We start from the raw sequence: 22,790 nt of genomic DNA, 5'->3' as shown, positions 1-22,790 counted from the left end.
GTGTCGTTCAAGGCCCGCCGCCAAGGCAGTCAAACGGAGTTTAGTGGGTTTACGTTTGCAAAGTTTTCACGGCGATAACCAAATATCGCGCGTATTCAGGCCGTTTCGTTACATTCTGTGGCCGTTTCCAAGAGCTGGCGATCGAGATACGTGGTCAATTGCGTACCGATTTGCTAAATCCAAAGTAGAGGTTTCATTTCATCGTGGCAAGGATCGATGCGGAATCTTAGTACGTGAGGTCCTTCTAGGGTACGTTGGCCACTACTGCGGATAATCCCGGGTCTGCACGGCTTCCTAGCGTTGCAGAAGCTCTTGTCGAGAAAAATCGGAAGTCTTCCGTCCAGCCGAACCACACTCCGCACCTTTAGTTCGGCCATACGCACATGAGTCGCCATCACTGGTCACGCCATCTTTACCCGCCAGCCGGCATCGCCGACCCCTAGAGTCGGCTTTGGAGCTGTTTCCGTCACCATCGTTGCTGCTAAAAACCTGCGCAGGTATGTCACCAAGTTTCATGGCCATGTAAACGTTTTCTTGCCGTCGTATAAAACAATTGTCGTACCTGAACGTCCGTTTATAATATACCGAGTGGAATGAAAAATATAAGTTTAAAATTTACGTTTTCTAGTTTCCGTTGCCTTTGAGCAGAATCCTTTTGTAAGAACTCACTCTTACTTCCGTTGGTTTTTCTCCACTTTGGTATTTTGTTCTCGAGTCGATTATTTGTTGCAGGTACCGGAAAAGTGTGAACGATTGGTTATTGTGACAAGGTGGTATTTTGGCGAATTTGAATTTAGAAGTTTTTCTAGTTTTGTTAAACGTAACTAAGTAACCGTTCGAGCTAATTCCCCTGAGGAATCTCATGCTAAAACAACATAGTCGGGCAACTAAACGCGACTGGTGATCTCTCGGTATCCGCGAGAGTGGCGCAAAAATCACCAAGTTTTATACTGCATTTTGGAATAGAGGTAACGGTTACAATCTGTCATCACTAAGTAAGTTCATCAAAGCTACTCTTATAGGTGTATATTACCGCTTGAGCAACTTGTTAACTTCAGCACATGGGCTTGCCAAAATAATACCTACAATGCGTATCACAAATGATGAACTCACTAAGATGAATGACTATACTGTATTGTTTTTTAATTCAACTAGTTTGTTTCGTCCCGGGTTGTCGGTTCAATGCATAGGACACTGGTCTTACAAACCAGTTGTCGTATGTTCGTAGTGTCAGTAGAATCGTAGCACCAGCCATGCAATGGTTCTGTACACTCTGAATCGGCTGCGAAGTCTGTTGAAACAGAAGGTCAAATTTCACTACAGGAATGTAATACCAAGGCTTTGCTTTTTTGTTTAAAATCAAAACAAAACGAATAATATTTTTCTTTGAAATATTCATATGTTATTGTTTCCCGTTATTTAAATAGTTTAAATCATTACGTTGCGTGAACAATTTTCTATTCAACTCACTGTTACCATCGATGCCATATTAGAAAATATTGTAGATAAATTCTTTTCAAGATTCGCTTCGCTTGAAAATTCCAGGCGTACGAATACATTAGAAATTTATTCATTAGAAATTATGTTTGTTATGTTTTACCTTTTTTATAAATTTATAAAATAGGTATAGAATTCGCTCAAACTTTAGACATTTTTGTTTGTTATATACCAATCGATTCAGCTCGACGAACTGAGCAAATGTCTGTGTGTGTATGTTGTCAACAAAGAGGTCGAGATCTCAGAGATGGCTGGACCGATTTTGATGAAACTAGTCGCATATGAAAGGTCTTCCCATCACCCTGAAGGCTATTGAATGGTTTTGAAATCTAATGTTTACTTTTTGAGTTATACGAAGTTTGATGTCAAAATGTTCAGGTTTTTGGCAATATCTGTCAAAATTGACCTTGAAAACAAAATATTATTTTAGACTGAGATTTCGCACGGTGATAGCTATCCAACAAGCCATAGATTGTCAAAAACGGTCCATATTTAACGGAGATATCGACATTTTTGTGTAAGCGACTTTTCGCCTTATTCCAGCAGTAGGAGTTTTGAGCGCTGGATGACAAAGTAATGCTTGGAAGCAACGTGGAACACGATTTTTTATACAATTGTTTCTAAGTACCATAAAGACTGTGTACAGCATACTTTTTCATGACACGGACCTCGGACTGATTTTAGCACGGTTCGTTTTTGGCAACATAATTGTTCGAGTTGAAAGGAATTCCATAATTATATTGTTTTAAACTACTTACAGCAATAAAATTTAGAACATAACACCTATATACCATTCGAATCAGTTCGTCGAAATTAGCAAATGCGTGTGTGATAAATAATTTCACTCAATTTTCTCGGAGATGACTCAACAGTGTCCTACAAATTTAGATTCATATGAAAAGTCGTATGCTCCCAAACAAGGTTCCTGAATTACGTTTGGATCCGACTTCTGGTTCCGGAACTACAGGATGATATGTGAAGTGAAATTAAAATTGTGTTACTCATTTTTATCGTAAATGGCTAAACCGATCGAAAATTCAAATGAAATCTAGGAATTATAAAAGATTAAAATGAAAAGTCTTAAGATCCTATAAAACATCTCGCTTTTTAGTCAGATCCAACTTCCGGTTTAGGAGATACAGGATGATTAGTATAGAAATGTCCGTTTCACATAAATTTGTCAGGTTTATTGGGTTTGTAGATTTGAATAGCCGATAACCAAATAAACTTATTTTAGTTTTAGCGGTGTTCAGTTTTCGATTCGGAAGGTATTCAAAAATTTAATCCGCACTACGATTTCTCAAAGATGTCTGCACTGATTTTCAAACAGTTTGAATCAAATGTAAACTATACAGTTCTTGAGGTGGATTTAACTGACTTCGGTTACACCGATTTTAGAATTCCGGTTCCAGCATCGAATCATTTCTCAAAGCACAACCGTTTTCTCAATTTCGAAAACAAGAATTTAAATTAAAGGACTTATGGTCCTATATAAAATTTATGAATTTTATCCGATTCTGGAATTACAGGGTGATGAGTTTTTAAAATTCATAGAAGATGCCAATCCAAAAAAGCTTCAAAGTTGGACTCAAAACTATTGCCATTTATTCGTCATATTAATTTATGGCCATACGAATCGTTTTCGGTTATACTGGTTCCTGAATACCGGTTCTGGTAGTTCCGTAAATAACCATAAACTCTAAAGTGGAACTTATTTCGACATCTCATGGAATGTTCAATCAATTATTACATGTTTAGATTCAAATTCGATCCGATTTGCAGTTTCGACATTACAGGGTAATTAGTGAATAGAATTTTACATTGCCGCTTGAAACGACGGTCATTAAAATAATGTCATGAGAACTAAAACACCGAAGAATATTCATGCAAAAAACACATGCTGAAAAATTATAAAAAGGTATCATCTCTCTGTTAAGTGGATTAAGCACGTTTTTTGTAAACATCAATTGAATTCTTGATTACATTACATAGTAGCTTCCAGAAGTTCCACAGTTAGATTTTCGTTGCATTTGTAATGGGATCGATGCATAAGTTTCTGTATTAGTTGCGAAATCGCTTCAAATAAAGCAGACGCAATTACATGAGAATTTCTTCAAATAAATTTCACAATCGAGTCTTTATACAGTCATAAATAAATAAACGTAACTTTGTTCTTGATTATTATTTTAGTTACTCGTATAGTTGCATATTCAATTTCTCTATAGTAAATATCACAGTCGTTCATGCGAAATTTGTCATAATATAAGAAAAGTTACATGGTTGTTGTTCGTCATAACACAGGAATAACTTAAAGATATTATTAAATTGCGCTTTCTCCATAACACAACAGTTACCAGTATTGTAAGATAAACTAGCTGGATAAATTGCACAATCAGTATAATAATATCAACATGTTTATATACTTTCAGTTTTACGTGGGGACACTGTCGAGAGAAAATGCGATTAACAGTCTTCCGATTTCAGCCGGATGGGGAACTAAATTATCAATTTTGGTAGAAAATCAAGGTCGCATCAATTTCGACGTTTTGGATGATTGCAAAGTAAGAATGTTTTTTTTTCATAAATACGTTTATTAAATAGGCAATATACATAAGTTTTTCTACGCCGTGGCATCCACAATACACAGTACTTTAAACCTAATATATTTCGAATATCATATTAAATAAAATACATTTATTTTGTACATGATCTTATAACTATTTCAAGTTTGTTTGTATCAGTTCATCACTTTTATTTAATATAAGATAGCTGGCTATTGGTTGAGCTCATGGAAGAAAAAACAGTCCAACATAAAATAAAATTTAATTTGGAACTGCAATGGACTTAATGAAATGATAAAGAAGTTTCATGTATGGAAGGTCACGATAAGCAAGAATGTCACGAACTGGGACATTGGATAGTCTACCTTGAGTACGCAAGGAATTTATTAGTTAAGATCTGACATCACGATACTCCACGCATGTCCAAACGACATGATCAATATCGCAGTAACCTTCGCCACAAGCACAATGATTAGTCTCAGAAAGTCCAATTCGAAGGAGATGTGCATCTAACGTGTAGTGATTGGACATGGGTCTGGACATCAAATGAAATCCCTACTCACATCCAGTCCCCTGAACCATGCCATGCCATGCCAATATAACGTTCAGGCACTGTTTTATTTTGCACAAGAAAAACGGGTTATTTTTGCCAGCAGCGTTTGAGCGAATGGCTTCAATTGCACTCAGACTATCTGTGAAGAGAAAATAATGGTTTGGAGATAATGTGACGATTACACTCAAACTATAATGAACTGCTGCTAACTCTGCTATATAAACAGATGCAGGTTCTTGAAGCATAAAGGAGACCGATACATTATTGTTGAATATACCAAACCCAGTAGATTCTTCAATTCCTGATCCGTTCGTGTAAAATATTTTCTCAGAGTCAATATGCCTGAACTTGTAAATATTTTTGGGAATTCCATCGAGCGTAGGTGTTTCGGGATTCCACGCACTTCGCGCTGCATGGATGTGTCAAAAAATAGAGTTGAGTCAGGGACATTTACGAGGGTGTCACGGATAGGAATATATCTTGAAGAGTTGATTTCCTGTGACATATAGTTGAAATATACTGTCATGAATCTTGTTTGAGATTGAAGCGCAACTAGCTTTTCCAAGTTATTAATAACCAGGGGATTCACTACCTCACATTTTATTAGCAGTCGCGATGAAAGCTCCCATAAACGATCTTTCAATGGAAGAACTCCCTCCAGAACTTCAAGACTCATTGTATTTGTCGAATGCATGCAGCCTAAAGCAATTCGCAAACAACGATACTGAATTCGCTCAAGTTTGATAATATGAGAGTTTGCAGCGGAACGAAAGCAAACGCATCCATATTCCATCGCTGAAATTGTTATTGTTCGAAGAAAATTTACTCTTTGTTGGCATTTTGTTATCAGATACCTAATGTGTCTTTCCCACGTGTGTTTGGAATCAAACCACACCCCGAGGAATTTAAAAGTCAAAACCTGTTGGATCATTCTTCCCATTATAGGAAGCTGAAGCTGCGCGGGATCATGCTTTCGATACCCAGATGAACAGCACAAACGGACAAGTTATTTAAGGTATATATTTTGTTAGTACGTCAAATGGTACATCATTCTTGTAAACTGGTTCGGTGTGACAATTTTGAAACTTGAGTTATAAGTTTCTGGAATAGCAAAACAGAAGATGCACTGGAAAATATTGGAAACTGCTGCCAGAGCAAGAAACTATTTATCGCTACGTCCCAAGAAGTTGTACAAATAAAAACATTGTTCGGAAGCCAATTGCCCCCAACGCTACAATTTTCAAGAGCTCAATTTGCCTTCTAATAAATTTTCTAAACAGGAAATAGTATAAATGCATTGTTTACTGATTTGTTCTTCCTATTTCAATGTAGGATTTTAGCACACGGGATTCGATTACAAACCTAACAGATCGGCTGAAAAGTTCGTATCGTTTCTATGAGAGGGCGCCACTAGAATTAAATCCATATCATTTTCAGTTAGTACCAACCTTCAAAAGATACGTGTATAAATTTGACAGCTGTCTGATTATTAGTTTGTGAGATATTGCATTTTGAGTGAAGCTATTTTTGTTATTGTGAAAAAAATGGAAAAAAAGGAATTTCGTGTGTTGATGAAACACTACTTTTTGATGAAAAAATGTGCCGCCGATACCAAAAAATGGCTTGATGAGTGTTATCCAGACTCTGCACAGGGCGAAGCAACAGTTCGTAAGTGGTTTGCAAAATTTCGTACTGGTCATATGAGCACCGAAGACGATGAACGCAGTGGACGTCCAAAAGAGGCTGTTACCGATGAAAACGTGAAAAAAATCCACAAAATGATTTTCAATGACCGTAAAGTGAAATTGATCGAGATGGCTGACACCCTAAAGATATCAAATGAACGTGTTGGACATATTATTCACGAATATTTGGATATGAGAAAGCTTTGTGCAAAATGGGTGCCGCGTGAGCTCACAATCGATCAAAAACAACAACGAATTGATGATTCTGAGCAGTGTTTGGAGCTATTATATCGAAATAAAACCGATTTTTTTCGTCGATATATAACAATGGACGAAACATGGCTCCATCACTTCACTCCGGAGTCCAATCGACAGTCAGCTGAGTGGACTGCACGCGATGAACCGAACCCAAAGCGTGGAAAGACTCAACAATCGGCCGGTAAGGTTATGGTGTCTGTATTTTGGGATTAGCATGGTATAATTTTCATCGACTACCTTGAAAAGGGAAAAACCATCAACAGTGACTATTATATAGCGTTATTAGAGCGTTTGAAGGACGAAATTTTAAAAAAACGGCCTCATTTGAAGAAGAAAAAAGTTTTGTTTCATCAAGACAATGCATTGTGTCACAAGTCGATAAAAACCATGCTGAAATTGAACGAATTGGGCTTCGAATTGCTCCTTGATCCACCGTATTCTCCAGATTTGGCCCCCAGTGACTTTTTCCTGTTCTCAGACCTCAAGAGAATGCTCGCTGGTAAAAAATTTAGAAGCAATGAAGAGGTAATCGCTGAAGCTGCTATAATCGCTGTATCGCCTCTGATGGCAATTATGTTGAATAATAGAAACGAATTTTAGCAAAAAAATGTGTGTTTCTATTAAACGATACGAACTTTTCAGCCGAACTGTTACGAATAAATGTGACCTTTCTCGTTCTACCGATGTACCGATTCCCCGCGCAAAAAAAAAAACAGAAGATTAAAGTTAAATCAACAGGCCCGAATCCTGGGATTGCTTCATTATTTTCGTGTGTTGTTGAATATTTGATTCTGTTGCTTGCTGTAATGTCTTGTAAGCTTTGGGTCCAGTAGCTGAAACCACGCCATCATCTGCCAATTGTCTTAGTGTTCATGGGGTTACTAGACAGCTGTCAATGTCATTCACGTAAAAGTTATAGAGGAGCGGACTGAGGTATGAGCCTTGCGGGAGACCCATGTAGCTAATTCTAAATGTTGCCAAATCGCCATGTGAAAAATACATGCATTTCTCTGACAAAAGGTTGTGCAAGTAATTATTTATAATCGTTGGAAGTCCATGTTGATGGAGCTTGTCTGAAAGAACATCTATGGAAACTGAATCAAATGTTCCATTAATGTCTAAAAATACAGATGCCATTTGATGTTTTGTTTGGTTTGTGCTTGTTCTGCGGCCACTAGAATCGAACAAACGAGGAAGTAATATTCTTCAAGAGGGGGGAGCTCTTCCATTGAGTTCAAAGTACTTGAGATACTATTTTGGTATTTTATCCAGTCAACATTTTTTGTCAAATCATATGGAATATGACCTGAATTAGCAATGCCTTTGTTACTGCTAATGGAGATGATGATTGGTAAGTGATCAATACCGTGTAAATCAGGAAATACTTTCCAGGTTCAATCTAGTCGAATTGAAGTTGAGCAAAGAGATAAATCTAATTCACTTGGACGTTCAGGAGGTCTTGGGATCCGTGTCATGCTACCCATATTTAAAACCGTCATGCTAAAATTGTCGCAAATATTATATATTGAAGATGATCATTGTAAACGGAACCCCAAATCATTCCGTGCGAATTGAAATCTCCTAAAACCAAACGTGGAGCAGGAGAAAGTAAGAATGTTATATTATGATGTTTTACGAACAGTCAGTTGCTTCTTTTTGTTTCAATAAAATATTTCGTAGACGTTTCAATACTATTCTTTTTCAGGGAATTCTTGGAAGTGTTACAATTCAAACATATGAAAAGCCATATTATGTGGAATTATTCGATTGGACAATAATAGGATTTCCATTTGAAAATTTTACCAAGCTCAAAGAGGTGGCTGATTCATCTACAAATGATCAATGCGTAAATGATCGAGGTATCGCTATTCATGGCCCCGTGATATTCAAAGGAGAGGTAATAATCAACACCAGTGAAATTCATGATACATATATAAATATGTCCGGATGGGGAAAAGTACGATCCTACAAACGTTTATAGGACAAATTATAATATTCTTTTTCTAGGGCTTCATATTAGTCAACGGATTCAACCTAGGTCGTTACTGGGCCGTAGTTGGCCCTCAGATTACAGTGTACCTCCCCAAAGAACTATTGAAAACTGGTCCAAATGAAATAATAATTGTAGAATTTCAGAAGGCTCCAAATTCTAGGCAAATTTCCTTCTCTGATGTTGCAATACTAGATGAAGTTTGAAAATTGACGGCTGTTGAAATTCTCTGTACTAGTTTGTAATTGTATTCATAAATACTAAATATATTTCGTTTATTTGCATTGAAACCGCTTGTGTTCAAATAATTTATTGACGTTAGTTTCTAAAAGGTGTATCAATCACACTACAGGGTCCGGAACTCGAAGCGTAACCAATTAAAAAGGCCCTATCGTTTTGAGAGTTTACGAATTGCTCAATTGGAAAAATTTTCTCGTCAGAAAATACAATGTTCGGAAATTGACCGCTTTCGGCCAAACGAAGCAACTCCTTCGCTCTCTCAAGTCATCAAGTCAAGGCAAAAGGTGGTCATATCGAGCAAAAGTGAATTGATTCTGAATTTTGTATTATTTTTACACATTTTGTACTTTGAATTAAGTAAAAGTAATTTTCCAGACTGAATTTATGGCCTTTTTAATTGGTTACACTTCGAGTGCCGGACCCTGTAATGTTAAAACTAAAGTTCATTTCATTCGAAAGGATTGCGCAAAACTAGATTTAGTTGCAGATTTTTGAACTAACCGACGTTTGGGCTACGCGATGGATCGATGGAAAAACACAGGCATACGAGTGGTATAAACGCTTCAAAGGTGGTCGTACAAGCTTGGATCATGATGAGATCCCTGGCTGCCCAACAACATCTGTTACTGAAGAAAACATTGAATCGGCGAAGCAAATCGTGTTGCAAAATCGTTCTGTACCGATTAGAGAGATTGCTGTGTTGTTGGGCATCTCTTATGGATCAGCCGAACACATTTTAACTGATGTTTTGGGTTTGAAACGCGTCGCTTCTCGGCTGGTGCCAAAAAAGCTGAATTTCATTAAAAAACAGCGTTATGTTGATGTGGCCAAAGAGATTATTTCCAGCGCAGATAGTGACCCCACATTCATCGAATGCATCATAACTGGTGATGAGGTGTGGATCTATGAATATGACGTCGAAACCGCACAACAATCGACCGAATGGCGCTTCGAAGGCGAGCCGTTGTTCTATATTTTCATCCATTATAAAAATCGCCACACGAAAATTTTTCAACTTCTTTGTATAGACGCCAAACAAAAACCAATCGTACGATATGCGTCAAAATTTGACAGAATGTGTATAAAAAAGTTGCCAACGTTGAGAGAATAAAAGTTTACAAGCGCGGGAATTTTAAAATAAAAATTCCGGTTTTTTTTTATCATAAGGTATGTCTGGCGTTTTAGAGTGACTAAGACAAGATTCAGAGTGGCGAAATGGTAGCGCGTATGCACGGAATGCATAAGAACGCAGGTTCGAGTCCTGTCTCTGAGCGTATCTTTTTCCAAAAAATCATCTTTTCTGTTAGTTTTTCATTCATTTGGCTTCTCCAATATATGTTTCCGCTCAGTCATTGCTAAAACTGAACTTATTTATGGCGGCTTTCCGTCAAACAACTGAAATTAATAAATCGTTCATTCACTTACTAGGAATCAGTGCGGTAAGATTTCATTTTCGAATGAAATTATTTTGATGAAAATGAAATTTCTTGCTTTTCACTGTCAGTGTATTCCAAATCATTCAATCGACTTTTGTGGTCATAATCAAATGAGATCCACTGGATTCATCGTAACCATACCTAGTCATTTGAAGTTTCACTTGCTCCGTTTCAAGAGCGAATGAACCCACCTCTATTTCTCTTTCTCAGCCGCCCGCAGTGAACAAGTTCGAATAAATAGGCATGAACATAAGCTCGATGACAGAAAATTGTTCCAACGGGTACAAGAAACAAAAGGTGACGGTATCCTTTTGAGTTCACAGTTATCGCCAGCAAGTGTGAATGCTAATTTTCGAATTTTCGGTGTGCATTGAGATGTATTTCAAAGTATTAGAAACGAAGATTGGAAGAGAAAACAATGAAGTTAAGTACAATATAAGATTGACTGTGGTTACTATTCATAATTATCTTGAACTAGCTAAATATTCACCAGGAGCTTATTTAATAGGCGCTCTCTCAATCAATTGAAATAGATGTTTGTTATTTCAAGATAGAAACTGACGTCGGTTTAACTGAATTTAATTTGACGGAGCAACGGATGAAGGCTCCGACTGTAGGAGGCAGGATTCCGTGCCGGAAGATCCTGTGTGGACCATATTGTCACGCTCCGTATTATTCTGGTGCAGGTCAATGAATTCCCTTTAGTCCCTTTAGTCTTCAATGACTACGAAAAAACCTTCGACCGACTCAATCACGAAAACCTGTGGGGCTCTAAGGCGCGAGGGAGGCCCAGATAAAATCGTCAACCTCATCGAAGCGTAGTATGAGGCCTTCACATGTAGAGTACTGCATAATGGAGCCTTGTCTGACCCTATTCGGGTAGTCGCTGGAGTGAGGTAAAGATGTATTCTATCACCGCTACTGTTCCTCATAGTGATAGACGAAATAATGGTTGGTGCCATTGACAGTGTACCAAACCGTGGGCTGCTTTGGCAGCCTATCGCATCTCAACGACCTCGATTTGGCAGATGACGTTGTTCTAGTATCGCAACGGCGCTCTGACATGCAGAGTAAACTCAACGATCTCGTCGAGCGCTCCTCAGCGGCGGGTCTCAACATCGACGTCAGCAAGACTAAATCGTTGGATAGATTTTGTTGTTTTTTCATACTTTTCGGTGTGAAATAAATACACCCTAATGCCGTTTTTTGTACTGCATAACGTTTCGGCTTACTATGCTTCAGCCATCATCGGACGTCTACAACATATATTTTTCGTCAGGAATAACATACAATTTACAATTTCACTAATCAATCAAACATATTACATACTCAATAATCACAAATTGGAACAATGGACTTACAATTTACAAAAATTCACACTCATCATTCACTCTATTCCGCACTCACTCATTGCCGACGATTGGACGATCATTCATTCTCGACCGTCCACACGCTTTACTACTCCAATACTGCCGCAGCTTAGATACCAGTCCATCGTATATGGTATAACCATTCTGTCCTCTCCGAGTATTTTTATGTGAAACATTTCTGATGTTAATCTGCTCTCCTGGTTATCAATTCGGAATCGTGTATACCACGTTCGTCTGTTTTCCTGGTGAGATCAGATCCTTTAGCTTAGTGAACACTTGATTTTTAATTTTATCTCTTGGTCTAAATGCAAGTTTTGTGCTGTACTTTTTAAAAATCCTTTCTAATTTTTCACTAAACCAAGGAATGTACGGAACTGCAACATACGATTGATCAGGAATTTGTTACTTTTTTCTCCTGCAGACTGTTGTAATGCCTATGAACACGTTCCTTTAGGATCTTGCAAACAAAACAATTAGAGCAATGGTTAATCTGCAAGATGCTTTTGGCCGTTCGTATTGCTGATGGACGGTTCTTACAATCAGACAGCTTAATTGCTCTATCTATGAGTGCAATCGCTGTGTTGCATTTATGCGCATATGGATTTCCGAGCAGAAATCCAGGTATCTTCCATCGGTTTGTTTAGGTGACCAGGTTCGTTCGATGTGATCGTCTCTCCGGGTCAACATCATGTCCAGAAATTTCAACTTTCCATTTTCTTCTTTTTCAATAGTGAATTGAAGTTTGCTGTGAAAATTGTTGAAACATTCTATAACTTGCTGAATGTGTTCCTTATGTCCTACCCAGAAGCAATCATCCACATAACGACGATAGACTTTAATTGGTACATGTTTCTCTTCCAAGGTTGTTAAGCATTCCTGTTCTAGACGTTCCATTAACACATTAGAAATAACCGGCGAAAGTGGTGATCCCATTGGAACGGCGAAGGTTTGTGCGTATACAAATCCCCTATGTGCGAAAAAAAGTCGACTCCAACACAGGCTTGACCATCTCCAAGAAACTCTCTCGATAGATGTTTGTGTGTTTTTCTATCTCCTTCCATCTCATCAATCGGCACGTTTACCTTTTATACAACTTTTACGTGAACAACATTGATGAATGTATCAACACATCTTGCACGCTAAGACAACTTGCCGACGACAGCTTTGTGTCCATTATAGGACCCAAAGCTACCGATCTCCAAGGACCATTACAAGATACCCTCGACAACTTGTCGACATGGGCTCTTCAAATGGGTATCGAGTTCTCTACGGAGAAAACTGAGCTGGTCGTATTTTCAAGGAAGTGAGAACCAGCACAATTACAGCTTTAACTAGGGGGTGAAACCATAGCTCAGGTCTTCACATTTAAATATCTCGGGGTCTGGTTCGACTCAAAAGGCACCTGGGGATGTCACATTAGGTATCTGAAAGAAAAATGCCAGCAGAGAATTAATTTTCTTCGCACAATAACCGGAACTTGGTGGGGTGCCCACCCAGGAGATCTGATCAGGCTGTACCAAACAACGATATTGGCCGTAATGGAATATGGATGCTTCTGCTTCCGATCCGCCGCGAACACCCATTTCATTAAACTGGAACGAATCCAGTATCGTTGTTTGCGTATTGCCTTAGGTTGCATGCAATCGACTCATACGATGAGCCTCGAAGTGCTCGCGGGCGTCTTACCGTTGAAAAATCGATTCTGGGATCGCTCATATCGATTGCTAATCCGATGCGATATCTTGAATCCAATGGTGATTGAAAACTTCGAAAGGCTTGTCGAGCTCAATTCTCAGACCCGTTTTATGTCCTTGTATTTTGACTACATGGTGTCGTGTCCAAATTTTGGAATAACCAATATCACGTCGTGCCTTCGTGAAAGTAGTCCAAAGAATGACGCAACTCTCCGATTCCCGCTCAGACGATCGAAATCTAACTCTCTTCTTTTTTTCTCTCTTCCTCTCTTCCTCCTTTTGTGGTGAAACGCATCGAGTGTGCGTTTTGTTCTTCTTCTTTTGTTCATAGTTGCCAGTTATATTGTTTAATTTCCGTGCCAGAGGATGTGTGCAGTGCTGAGAAATTAGACTATGTATGTCACCGATATTCTTACTTAATTCATTATCACTACATCTGCCTTCGTTGGTACTCTTCAGATATATTACCTATTATAATAGAATGAAACATCCTGAACAGTTAGCATGTTCAGTGTCATAAATCAATCAAATTGTTATGATCATATAGTCACTCAAACTACAAAATTAAGTATAACATTTTATCAGATGCTGAAAATACGACTTTTAAACCCTCTTCTCAATTTTGTTGATATATCTCCCCAATATCGTTTCTTAGAATATGAAAAAAAGACACAGTTTATTGTTATTATTTTATTACGTTTAATTATTCGAACAATTTATTATACTTTTTTTTCTCAGTGCATGATTCTGGGTATCATGTGTGAATTTGAGTGGATTCGAAAAAAGAGTGCACTTAAATGTCATTTTAACGAAATCTGTATTCTTTTATTTTATTTTATTTTTGATTGATAATAATATTATTACGTTGCTGTTTCTGTTTCAGAAAAATACATGATAAATGTAATCATTGTCTAATCGCAAAGGACGCCGCAAAGTGGACATTTGACGGAGATTCATGGTATAGTTCTTTTGTGCAAAATCTTCGGATGAGATGCCTGGTGAGTTTTGTGATTGTTCGTCGGTGTTCGCTTCTTCACAGGATAAGCTGAGGGATTGATTCGAAATAGCTGGTGCTAATTTTATATCCTGAACATTCCTCGTGTATTGAACTCCAGATATACTCATCACTACAACCTTCGCTCCGTCTCTAGCGATTACTTCGTAACGTTCAGATGAAAAAATGGGATCTGTCTTACACTTTTTTTGTAGCGCCAGAAGAACAGTATCGCCGGTTTTAATATTACTTTCTTTCGCACCTCGTACACGATCAGCGTATTGTTTGGATATTAGTTTTGCTTCAGTATCTCGCTCCTGAACCTCCGATCGATCGAAGTCATTACAATCTTCTATGGATTTTGTTTTCCAAAGGCCGGGAAAATTACCTCTATACTTCCATCCAACCATAAGCTCGAAGGGAGTAACTAATAGCCGCGAATGAGGAATGACTGTGTTATGTCTGTGCACGTATTGTTGTAGTGCTGTACGCCATAATGTCCCATCCAACTTAGATGCTGATAAGGCTTTAATGATCCCGGAATTTTGTCTTTCTACGACCCCGTTGCTTTGGGGACTTAGTGGTATAGATTTTCTTACGTTCACTCCTCTGTCTTTCCAGTATGAAACAAAAGATGAACTTTGAAATGGAGGCCCATTGTCACTTTGTATGACCAATGGGTATCCCCTCATCCTAAAAACGTCATTCAAGGCCGAATTTGTTGATTCAGCATCAGTCGCCTTCATCTCGACTACGAATAAGTAACGAGAATATGTGTCCGTTACTATTAAAAATTTTCCGCTTCCGAAAGAAGTGATTTCAAGAAAATCTACTTGTAACATCTGCCAAGGCCCTTCGGGCAAACTTCGAGAGCATAAAGGCAATGGAGGGTTACGTTTGGACAGTTGAACACAGGTGTTACAGTTCTTTATGAAACGAGTCACCTCTGTGGACATTCTAGGCCACCAGAAGAATTCGCGCATCACACGTTTCATCGTTACCTCTCCGATATGTCCACCATGAGCAGAATCGAGTGCTTTATTTCGGAGTGTGTATGGAAGTACTACTCTATCATCTTTAAATACCATCGATCCAAGTGAGTGCAAATTGTTTTTTTGTGCTTCAAAAGCGCGCAGATCTGCAGGCCATTTGTTCGAAGCTAATGCTTCTCGAACCGATATTAACTCACTATCGTTTTCAGATACCGTTTCAATTTCTTCCCACGTAATAGCCATATTACCAGAATCCAATGCGTAAAGGAAATGGCTTTCTTTTTCTTCGAATGGAATCGATTCCTGGGCTGATATTATAAGACGGGACAAAGCGTCAGCAATATTTTGATTCCCTGGTACTCTTTGAATTTCATAGTCATACGGCTGTAATCGTAGAACCTAACTTTCAGCGCGTGAGACAGCGCGTTTTCCCAAACGGTGATTGGCATTGAATATATATTGGATAGCTTCCGCGTCTGTGCGAATAGTGAATGATTTAGTTAGCAAGTAAAAAGCAAATCTTTCTACGCCCCACACAACAGCAAGTGCCTCTTTCTGGGTCTGTGGGTAACGTTTTTCAGAGACTGATAATGCTCTAGAAGCACAAGCCACAATTCGAGGAATACCATTCTCATCAATTTGAGCGAGCACTGCTCCCAATCCAATAGGCGATGCGTCTACAAAAAGTTCTATACGGTCGGTGAGGTTGTAGTATCCCAGCTTTTTTATGGAGTTTGAGATCTCTTTTTTGAGATTGTTAAACTCTTCGTTTTCTTTATCACCCCAATAAAAATTTTCAGAGTTGGCAAGATTTCGCAAGTGTTCCGATTTCGACGCTCGATTTACTATGAATCTGTCCACGAAAGTAATCAGTCCTAGGAAACTTTTAACTTCAGCGTTACTATTTGGTTGTCTAAAATTTTTGATTGCTTGGACCTTCTCTTCGTCAATTTGCCAGCCGTCGGGAGTAAGCTGAAAACCGACAAACTTGACGGACTGGCTGCCGAAAACGCACTTGTCCTTGTTCAATCTGACATTATGATTAGCAAGACATGCAAGTACTTTGGCCAAATTTACGCCATGTTCCTGCTTAGTTGCTCCGTATACTAAACAATCATCCAAATAGTTTATGCATCCAGCTAGCACGGTTCGTTGTAGTGTCTCTTGAAATAGATCAGGAGCGTTACATAGCCCAAAGGGAAGTCGGACGCATCGAAACATACCGAACTCGGTGAAAAAATTCGTGAGATGCCGGGAATTGCTATGCAATTCTATATGAAAAAATGCATTCGTAAGGTCTATTGTTGAGAACCATTTGGCTCCGTGTAACTCAGCCACTATTTTTTATAAGGTAGGTATTGGAAATGGAGTACGTTGAATGTAGCGGTTTGGCCCACGCAAGTCGATGACTAAGCGAATGTCGTTTTTACCTTTTGGTACAACTAGCATTGACGAACAGAAAGAAGTATCCATACCATCGACTACTCTTTCAATGATGTTCGCCGATACCAGACTCTGTAACCTTTCTTCGACTAACGGTTTTACAGCAAGCGGTATATTAGTGAATACGTTTCTGCAAGGTGGCTTCGATGTGTCGTAGTAGATTTTAACTGGTGGAATATTAAACTTCGGGAATATTCCGTCGAAAGCCACCGTTGCAATTTCACCAGCGTATAATTCATTGGTAACATGATCTGCTTGTGATTTGAGTGGGACGTGTAGACCCAGCATTAATATACTATATCGTGAAGCCGTAGATCTCCCTAGTAAAGCGTTAGATTCATTTACTACGTAAAACTTTTCTATGTGCGTTGGTCTGTCGTTTGACACATGGAGGGGGGCATGGAATGTAGCTATAACTTTTATGTTTCCCTCAGTAGCATATGCTTTAAGGGGCTTATCTGTCTTATATTGAACATTCAGAACCCCAGTGCTATACTTATCATCCGATATAAGCTTCTGAAACATAAACTCGGTGAAAGTGTTCACCTGTGCAGCGGAATCGATTATGAAGTTGCATTTCATTCCTGATACTGTAGCGGTGATAAACGCATCGTCTTTTCCAAAGTATTGTTTGCTGTTAATTTGATTTCCGATGTGGGCAACTTGAGCGTCTGGTACCTCTTTAGCTGTTCGTGGTGTATCACGGCTACTGTACTTCATTATTTCAGATGCGGATGACATATTTGTTAAAACTCGAATGAATTTCGGACGAATCTAGAACAACGTGAATACGATGAAAACCTTCAATTTTTTTTAATACATAAAGATTTAAGATATCTCAAACATATTATTATTATTTTTTTTTTGTAATTCACTTTTTTTTTAAGCTATTTCTCTTGTTTTTTTTTCAGGATTGTTGATAATGATACGAATTATGATTTAATTATGTGTGGCCACTTACTGGATCAACTGGCTCTGAGTCCTCTTTCATCTCATCTATTGCGGCTACTTTCCGTGGAGTATTAAGCTGTTCTGTAGATAGTCGCTTCAAATTAGCAGTCCTGCCACGCGAACGACATGCTCGTTGAATATGGCCAAGGAACCCACAATTGTTACACTTTTTGTCTCTGTGACTGCATTCATTTGCTCTATGGTATATGCTGTTGCAACGCCAACATTTTTCATCACGAAATGTTCTGGAAAAATGACCCTCACTAACGAAGTGATGTCTTCCCCTAGAAGCTCCCCTTCTGAATGATCTGTTACCATAGTTGTGGAAACTCTTTGGTACGTCGTTCGATGGTCGACCCATAGTATGTGGGAACGATGCACTAACGGATGCTATTACCGTGTCTTCGGAATGTCCATGTTTCTTCTGTACGAATTCTTCGTTAAGCTTAATCGCTTCGATCTCACGCACTTTGTCGATGAGATCTGTGAAACATTTATTGCGACTTATCATTTTCAGTGAAGCCATACGAACCTCTCGGTTTGTCGCATGTTCTGCTATCGTTGCAACAATTTGTTCAAGCTCTTTTGGACCATCGAACTCACATAATCGAGCCATTGAACCGACTCGTGTTATGTAGGACATATATTTTTTTTTGCTTTTTTTTTTATAACAATGGCGCCTTTTTTTTTATTCAAATCAATGTTATGCAGACTGTAATACTCAGCTGAGACCGCTTCGCTCAAGCTCCAAATCAGGATTTTTTTTTTGCACATATTAAGTTTTCAAGACAATCAGGTCGTCAAATGGTGAGATAACTAAGTCCTCACAAGTCCCTATCTCATGCCTCCCCGAGCGTCTATGATGACATTTGGTCAATAGAACGGCGTCGACTGGGTGCTATCGCCTTCTGCGTTAGTAACAGAATGAGAGGGTGCGAAATGGCTTGTAGGTAGAAGCCCATCCCAAAGTGCAATGTTTATCATAGTATATTACAACATATAATTCTGTTGTTTATTACATCATGTATTATTATTATTTTTATTATTATTATTATTAGAAGAGCGTAACTTACACTGCGACATTAACTGTTATATTGTATAATAACATATTGTTTCATATATTATCGTCTTACACTATTTTATGTGGTTATATACTATGTTGTATGGTATTATACTGCATTGCTTAATATCATATTATATTGTATTATATTATATTATATTATATTATATTATATTATATTATATTATATTATATTATATTATATTATATTATATTGTATTATATTATATTATAGGGTTTATTATGAGTAGTACTACGTACCTATGCGCAAAATATAAATTTGTTTCCCTTATAAGTTATCATTTTTAAAGTAACATTTAACTAAATATCAAGGTCGTCACAAGATGAGCTTGGTATATTATTTATAGATGTGGATATTAGTATTGTTATTAGAAGAGAAATATTCTACTTCCTGCAGTATTGCGAAGATAGAAGAGCATAAATAACACTCTACATCAACTGTTATTTTATATATTGTTTTATAATATATTATATTATATTGTATGACATTGTATTATATTATAGCATATTATGTTACATTATATTATTTTGTAATCTATCATCTATCATTTTATGTTATATTAATTTCATTACACTATTTTCCATTGTATTTATCAATATAAAACATTTATCACGTAAAGGGGAGGGAGCATCAGGGCATCGGACGAATTGATGACTGGACGAGGGATTGTGGATAGCCAGCCCAAGTCACTTGAAGGAAACTTGTTTCCTTCTGAAGGTTTGAAATGAGTCTGACGCGCCCTTCTCAAACAAACCATCAGGCGGGTTCAAGCATGTATAGCGATATGCTTCATCCATGCACTGGATATTATGGTTGGAAGAGCATCTTTTATTCCCGCGGAATACGAGTAAGTGACTCTACTTACGTATCCGCCCAACCCTTTTTGTTCGCTTTTCGGAAACAGCTATAGTAAGAAGGTGAATGGATGAGTCATATCGGGGCTACTGTAAGTCTACCCGCATCCACTGGCAAGTCCTTGAACTGATGGTGGCTTCACTTCACATCACATCACATCACATATTAAGTTTTCAAGACAATCAATTCATCAATTTCTCGCCGCGAATGTTCCATGAACATTTTAATTTTTTTTTGTGTCGTGCAGAGGCCGCCTCGCTCATGCACAATTTCTTTTGTTACTTTAAGTGACGCCATTTTGAACTATTTCAACAATCTGAGGCCGCTTCGCTCATGTATTCAATATTCAATTAGAATCACGTTGTTTTTTTTTTTTATGCAGAGACCGATTCGCTCATGCTTTGGCTAGTCCAACAAGTTATGGATATAGTTAAAGGTATCTTTATTTTACTTACCTACTGGTTGCGCCATGTCGTGTCCAAATTTTGGAATAACCAATATCACGTCGTGCCTTCGTGAAAGTAGTCCAAAGAATGACGCAACTCTCCGATTCCCGCTCAGACGATCGAAATCTAACTCTCTTCTTTTTTTCTCTCTTCCTCTCTTCCTCCTTTTGTGGTGAAACGCATCGAGTGTGCGTTTTGTTCTTCTTCTTTTTTTTCATAGTTGCCAGTTATATTGTTTAATTTCCGTGCCAGAGGATGTGTGCAGTGCTGAGAAATTAGACTATGTATGTCACCGATATTCTTACTTAATTCATTATCACTACACATGGCTCACAATATTAATCCTTCTTCGTTTGTTCCCAACCGTGCTCATTTCTTGGATACTTCAAATTCTACTGTGTTTTTCGACACATCCATGAGAGAAGAAATTCGTGGAATCCCGGATCACGTACGCCCTCAAGTGGCCCCAAATATTTTTTATAATAAATTCAGAACAGTCAACTGTGAAAAGATGTTTTACACTGACGGATCAAACATCAACAGGTCCACAGGCTTCGGAATCTTCAATCAGAACATCACCGCTTCGTACAAACTCAGTGATCCGGCTTCAGTCTACGTCGCAGAATTAGCTGCTATTCAGTACACCCTTGAGATCATTGAAACCTTGCCCAAAGACCATTACTTCATTGTCTCGGACAGTCTAAGTTCAATAGAAGCTCTCCGCGCAGTGAAGCCAGGAAAGTATCCCCCATATTTCCTGGAGAAAATACGGAAACACTTGCAAACTTTATCTGAACGGTCTTATTCAATATCGTTAGTCTTGGTCCCTTCGCATTGTTCCATTCCGGGCAATGAAAAGTCGGACTCATTGGCTAAGGTGGGCGCATTAGAAGGTGATATTTATGAAAGACCAATCTGCTTTAATGAATTTTTCAGTATCTCTTGTCAGAAAACTCTCGAAAGTTAGCAAACTTCATGGAGCAATGGCGAACTGGGACGATGGCTGCATTCCATTATCCCTAGGGTATCGACGAAACCTTGGTTCAGGGGGATGAACGTGAGTCGTGACTTCATTCGTGTGATGTCTCGGCTCATGTCAAACCATTACACATTCAACGCGCATCTCCAGCGTATTTGAATCGTGGAGAGCGGCCTCTGCGCTTGTGGCGACGGTTATCAGGACATCGAGCATGTCGTATGGACGTGTACGGAGTATCGTGACGCCAGGTCTTTATTAAAGGACTCCCTAAGGGCCCGAGCTAGACCACCTGAAGTTCCGGTCCGAGATGTGTTGTCTAGTCGGGATATCTCTTATATGCTTCTTATATACCAGTACCTCAAACACATTAATATCCAAGTATAATCTGTTATACCTCGCTCAGAAAGTATAATCTCCACCTACAGGTTCGACCAACACGAACCGAAAGGAAGCGGCCATAGATAGCGCCATCTGGAAGTCATGCAATATTCAATTCACCGACCACTGCCGAACGCCAGCTGAAGGCTGGATCTTCGAAAATTCGAGACGACATAATCTAATGATACTATTCTAGTTTTAAGTTAGTCGTTAATTAAGATTAGAAAATACCCTTGGCATCTTAGAGCTTAAGCAGTGTGCCTAAAATTATCTTATACTATTGAATAAAAAAAAATCGGCACGTTTGTGTATAATGACGTAACATCCTGCGAGAACAGAATTTCCTCTTCGGTTATATGGATTTCTGCTATTTGTTCCGCGAACTCAAAACTATTTTTAACGTGATAATCGCATTTTCTCACAATGTTGCCTATGATTCCAGATAAAAACTGTGCTACCCGTCAGTTTTTGGAACAATTTTCTGATGCAGGACAACATCGCAAAGGGTCATATGAGTTGTGATTGAAAGCTGGTTTCCCCGGCTTTTGAATGGCGATAGCATTCATTTGCCTCCAGTCAGGTGGAACAATATTTTGCTCAAGAAACTTGTTGAACATTCTCAAAAAACGTCGCGAGCTCAGGCAGATTATTCACCAAGTTGAATTTAATTCCGTCCAATCCAGGAGCGTTATTGTTACAAGACAAGAGTTCTATAGAAAATTCCATCATTGGAAAGGGGCTATCAATAAAATCATTATTTGGGGGAGACACGCGCATAATGCTCTGTGTAAGAACAGAATCTGGACAAACTTTCCTAGCAAAGTCAAATTTCCATCGAATGGAGTATTCCTCACTTTCTATTCCCACGACACGATTTCTCATTCGTCTTGCCGTGTTCCGAAAATTGCTCATTGAGGTTTCTCTTGACAATCTCTCGACAAAATATCTCCAATAGTTACATCAAAATGGAACTCACATTGGTCTATCAGATATCGCTTGGCCTATTTCGCGAACTTATATTTAAATGAATGGTGTTATCATTCCATACAACTTTTATTTTATTGAGATCCAACTTCTAGGTCCGGAAATACAGAGTGGTGTGTGTTGAAAATTTCAAATTGTCATTAGAAGTAACGACGCAACAAAAATAGAAGAATCTTCTCGGTCGAGAATTTCAAAACTGAACGCACATTCAAACGAAAGGTTTCATGCGAATCCAGAAATATAGAATTTTGAGTGTTTAAAATCTGCAACTGTTATACACTACACACTTAAAACCATTTCTTGAGTTCGGCATAATAAAATGCCGAAACTGATCAGTAACACGTAAATTTGCTGATTGCTTCCCAAGTAGCAAATGTAACTTATTGAACTTTCAAGATGTTT

The 22,790-nt window shown here is 38.4% G+C and overlaps 1 protein-coding gene across 4 annotated transcripts in view; it reads left to right on the top strand.

Annotated features, from left to right (window-relative positions):
* Window positions 1–8,834, top strand: part of LOC131440597 (beta-galactosidase-like) — a 61,975-nt gene extending 53,141 nt beyond the window's left edge. For all 4 annotated transcript variants that reach the window (XM_058612018.1, XM_058612017.1, XM_058612015.1 and 1 more), the window contains 3 exons: window positions 3,927–4,058; window positions 8,260–8,511; window positions 8,562–8,834. In XM_058612018.1, the coding sequence (XP_058468001.1) occupies window positions 3,927–4,058; window positions 8,260–8,511; window positions 8,562–8,750 (573 nt within the window). In that variant the 3' untranslated portion in view covers window positions 8,751–8,834. The remainder of the gene's footprint in view (window positions 1–3,926; window positions 4,059–8,259; window positions 8,512–8,561) is intronic.
* Window positions 8,835–22,790: the final 13,956 nt, after the last annotated feature.

Source organism: Malaya genurostris, chromosome 1 (assembly GCF_030247185.1).
Source record: "Malaya genurostris strain Urasoe2022 chromosome 1, Malgen_1.1, whole genome shotgun sequence".
Classification (NCBI taxonomy): domain Eukaryota; kingdom Metazoa; phylum Arthropoda; class Insecta; order Diptera; family Culicidae; genus Malaya; species Malaya genurostris.
Note: the sequence above shows the minus strand (reverse complement) of the source record. Positions and strands in the feature narration are given on the sequence as shown.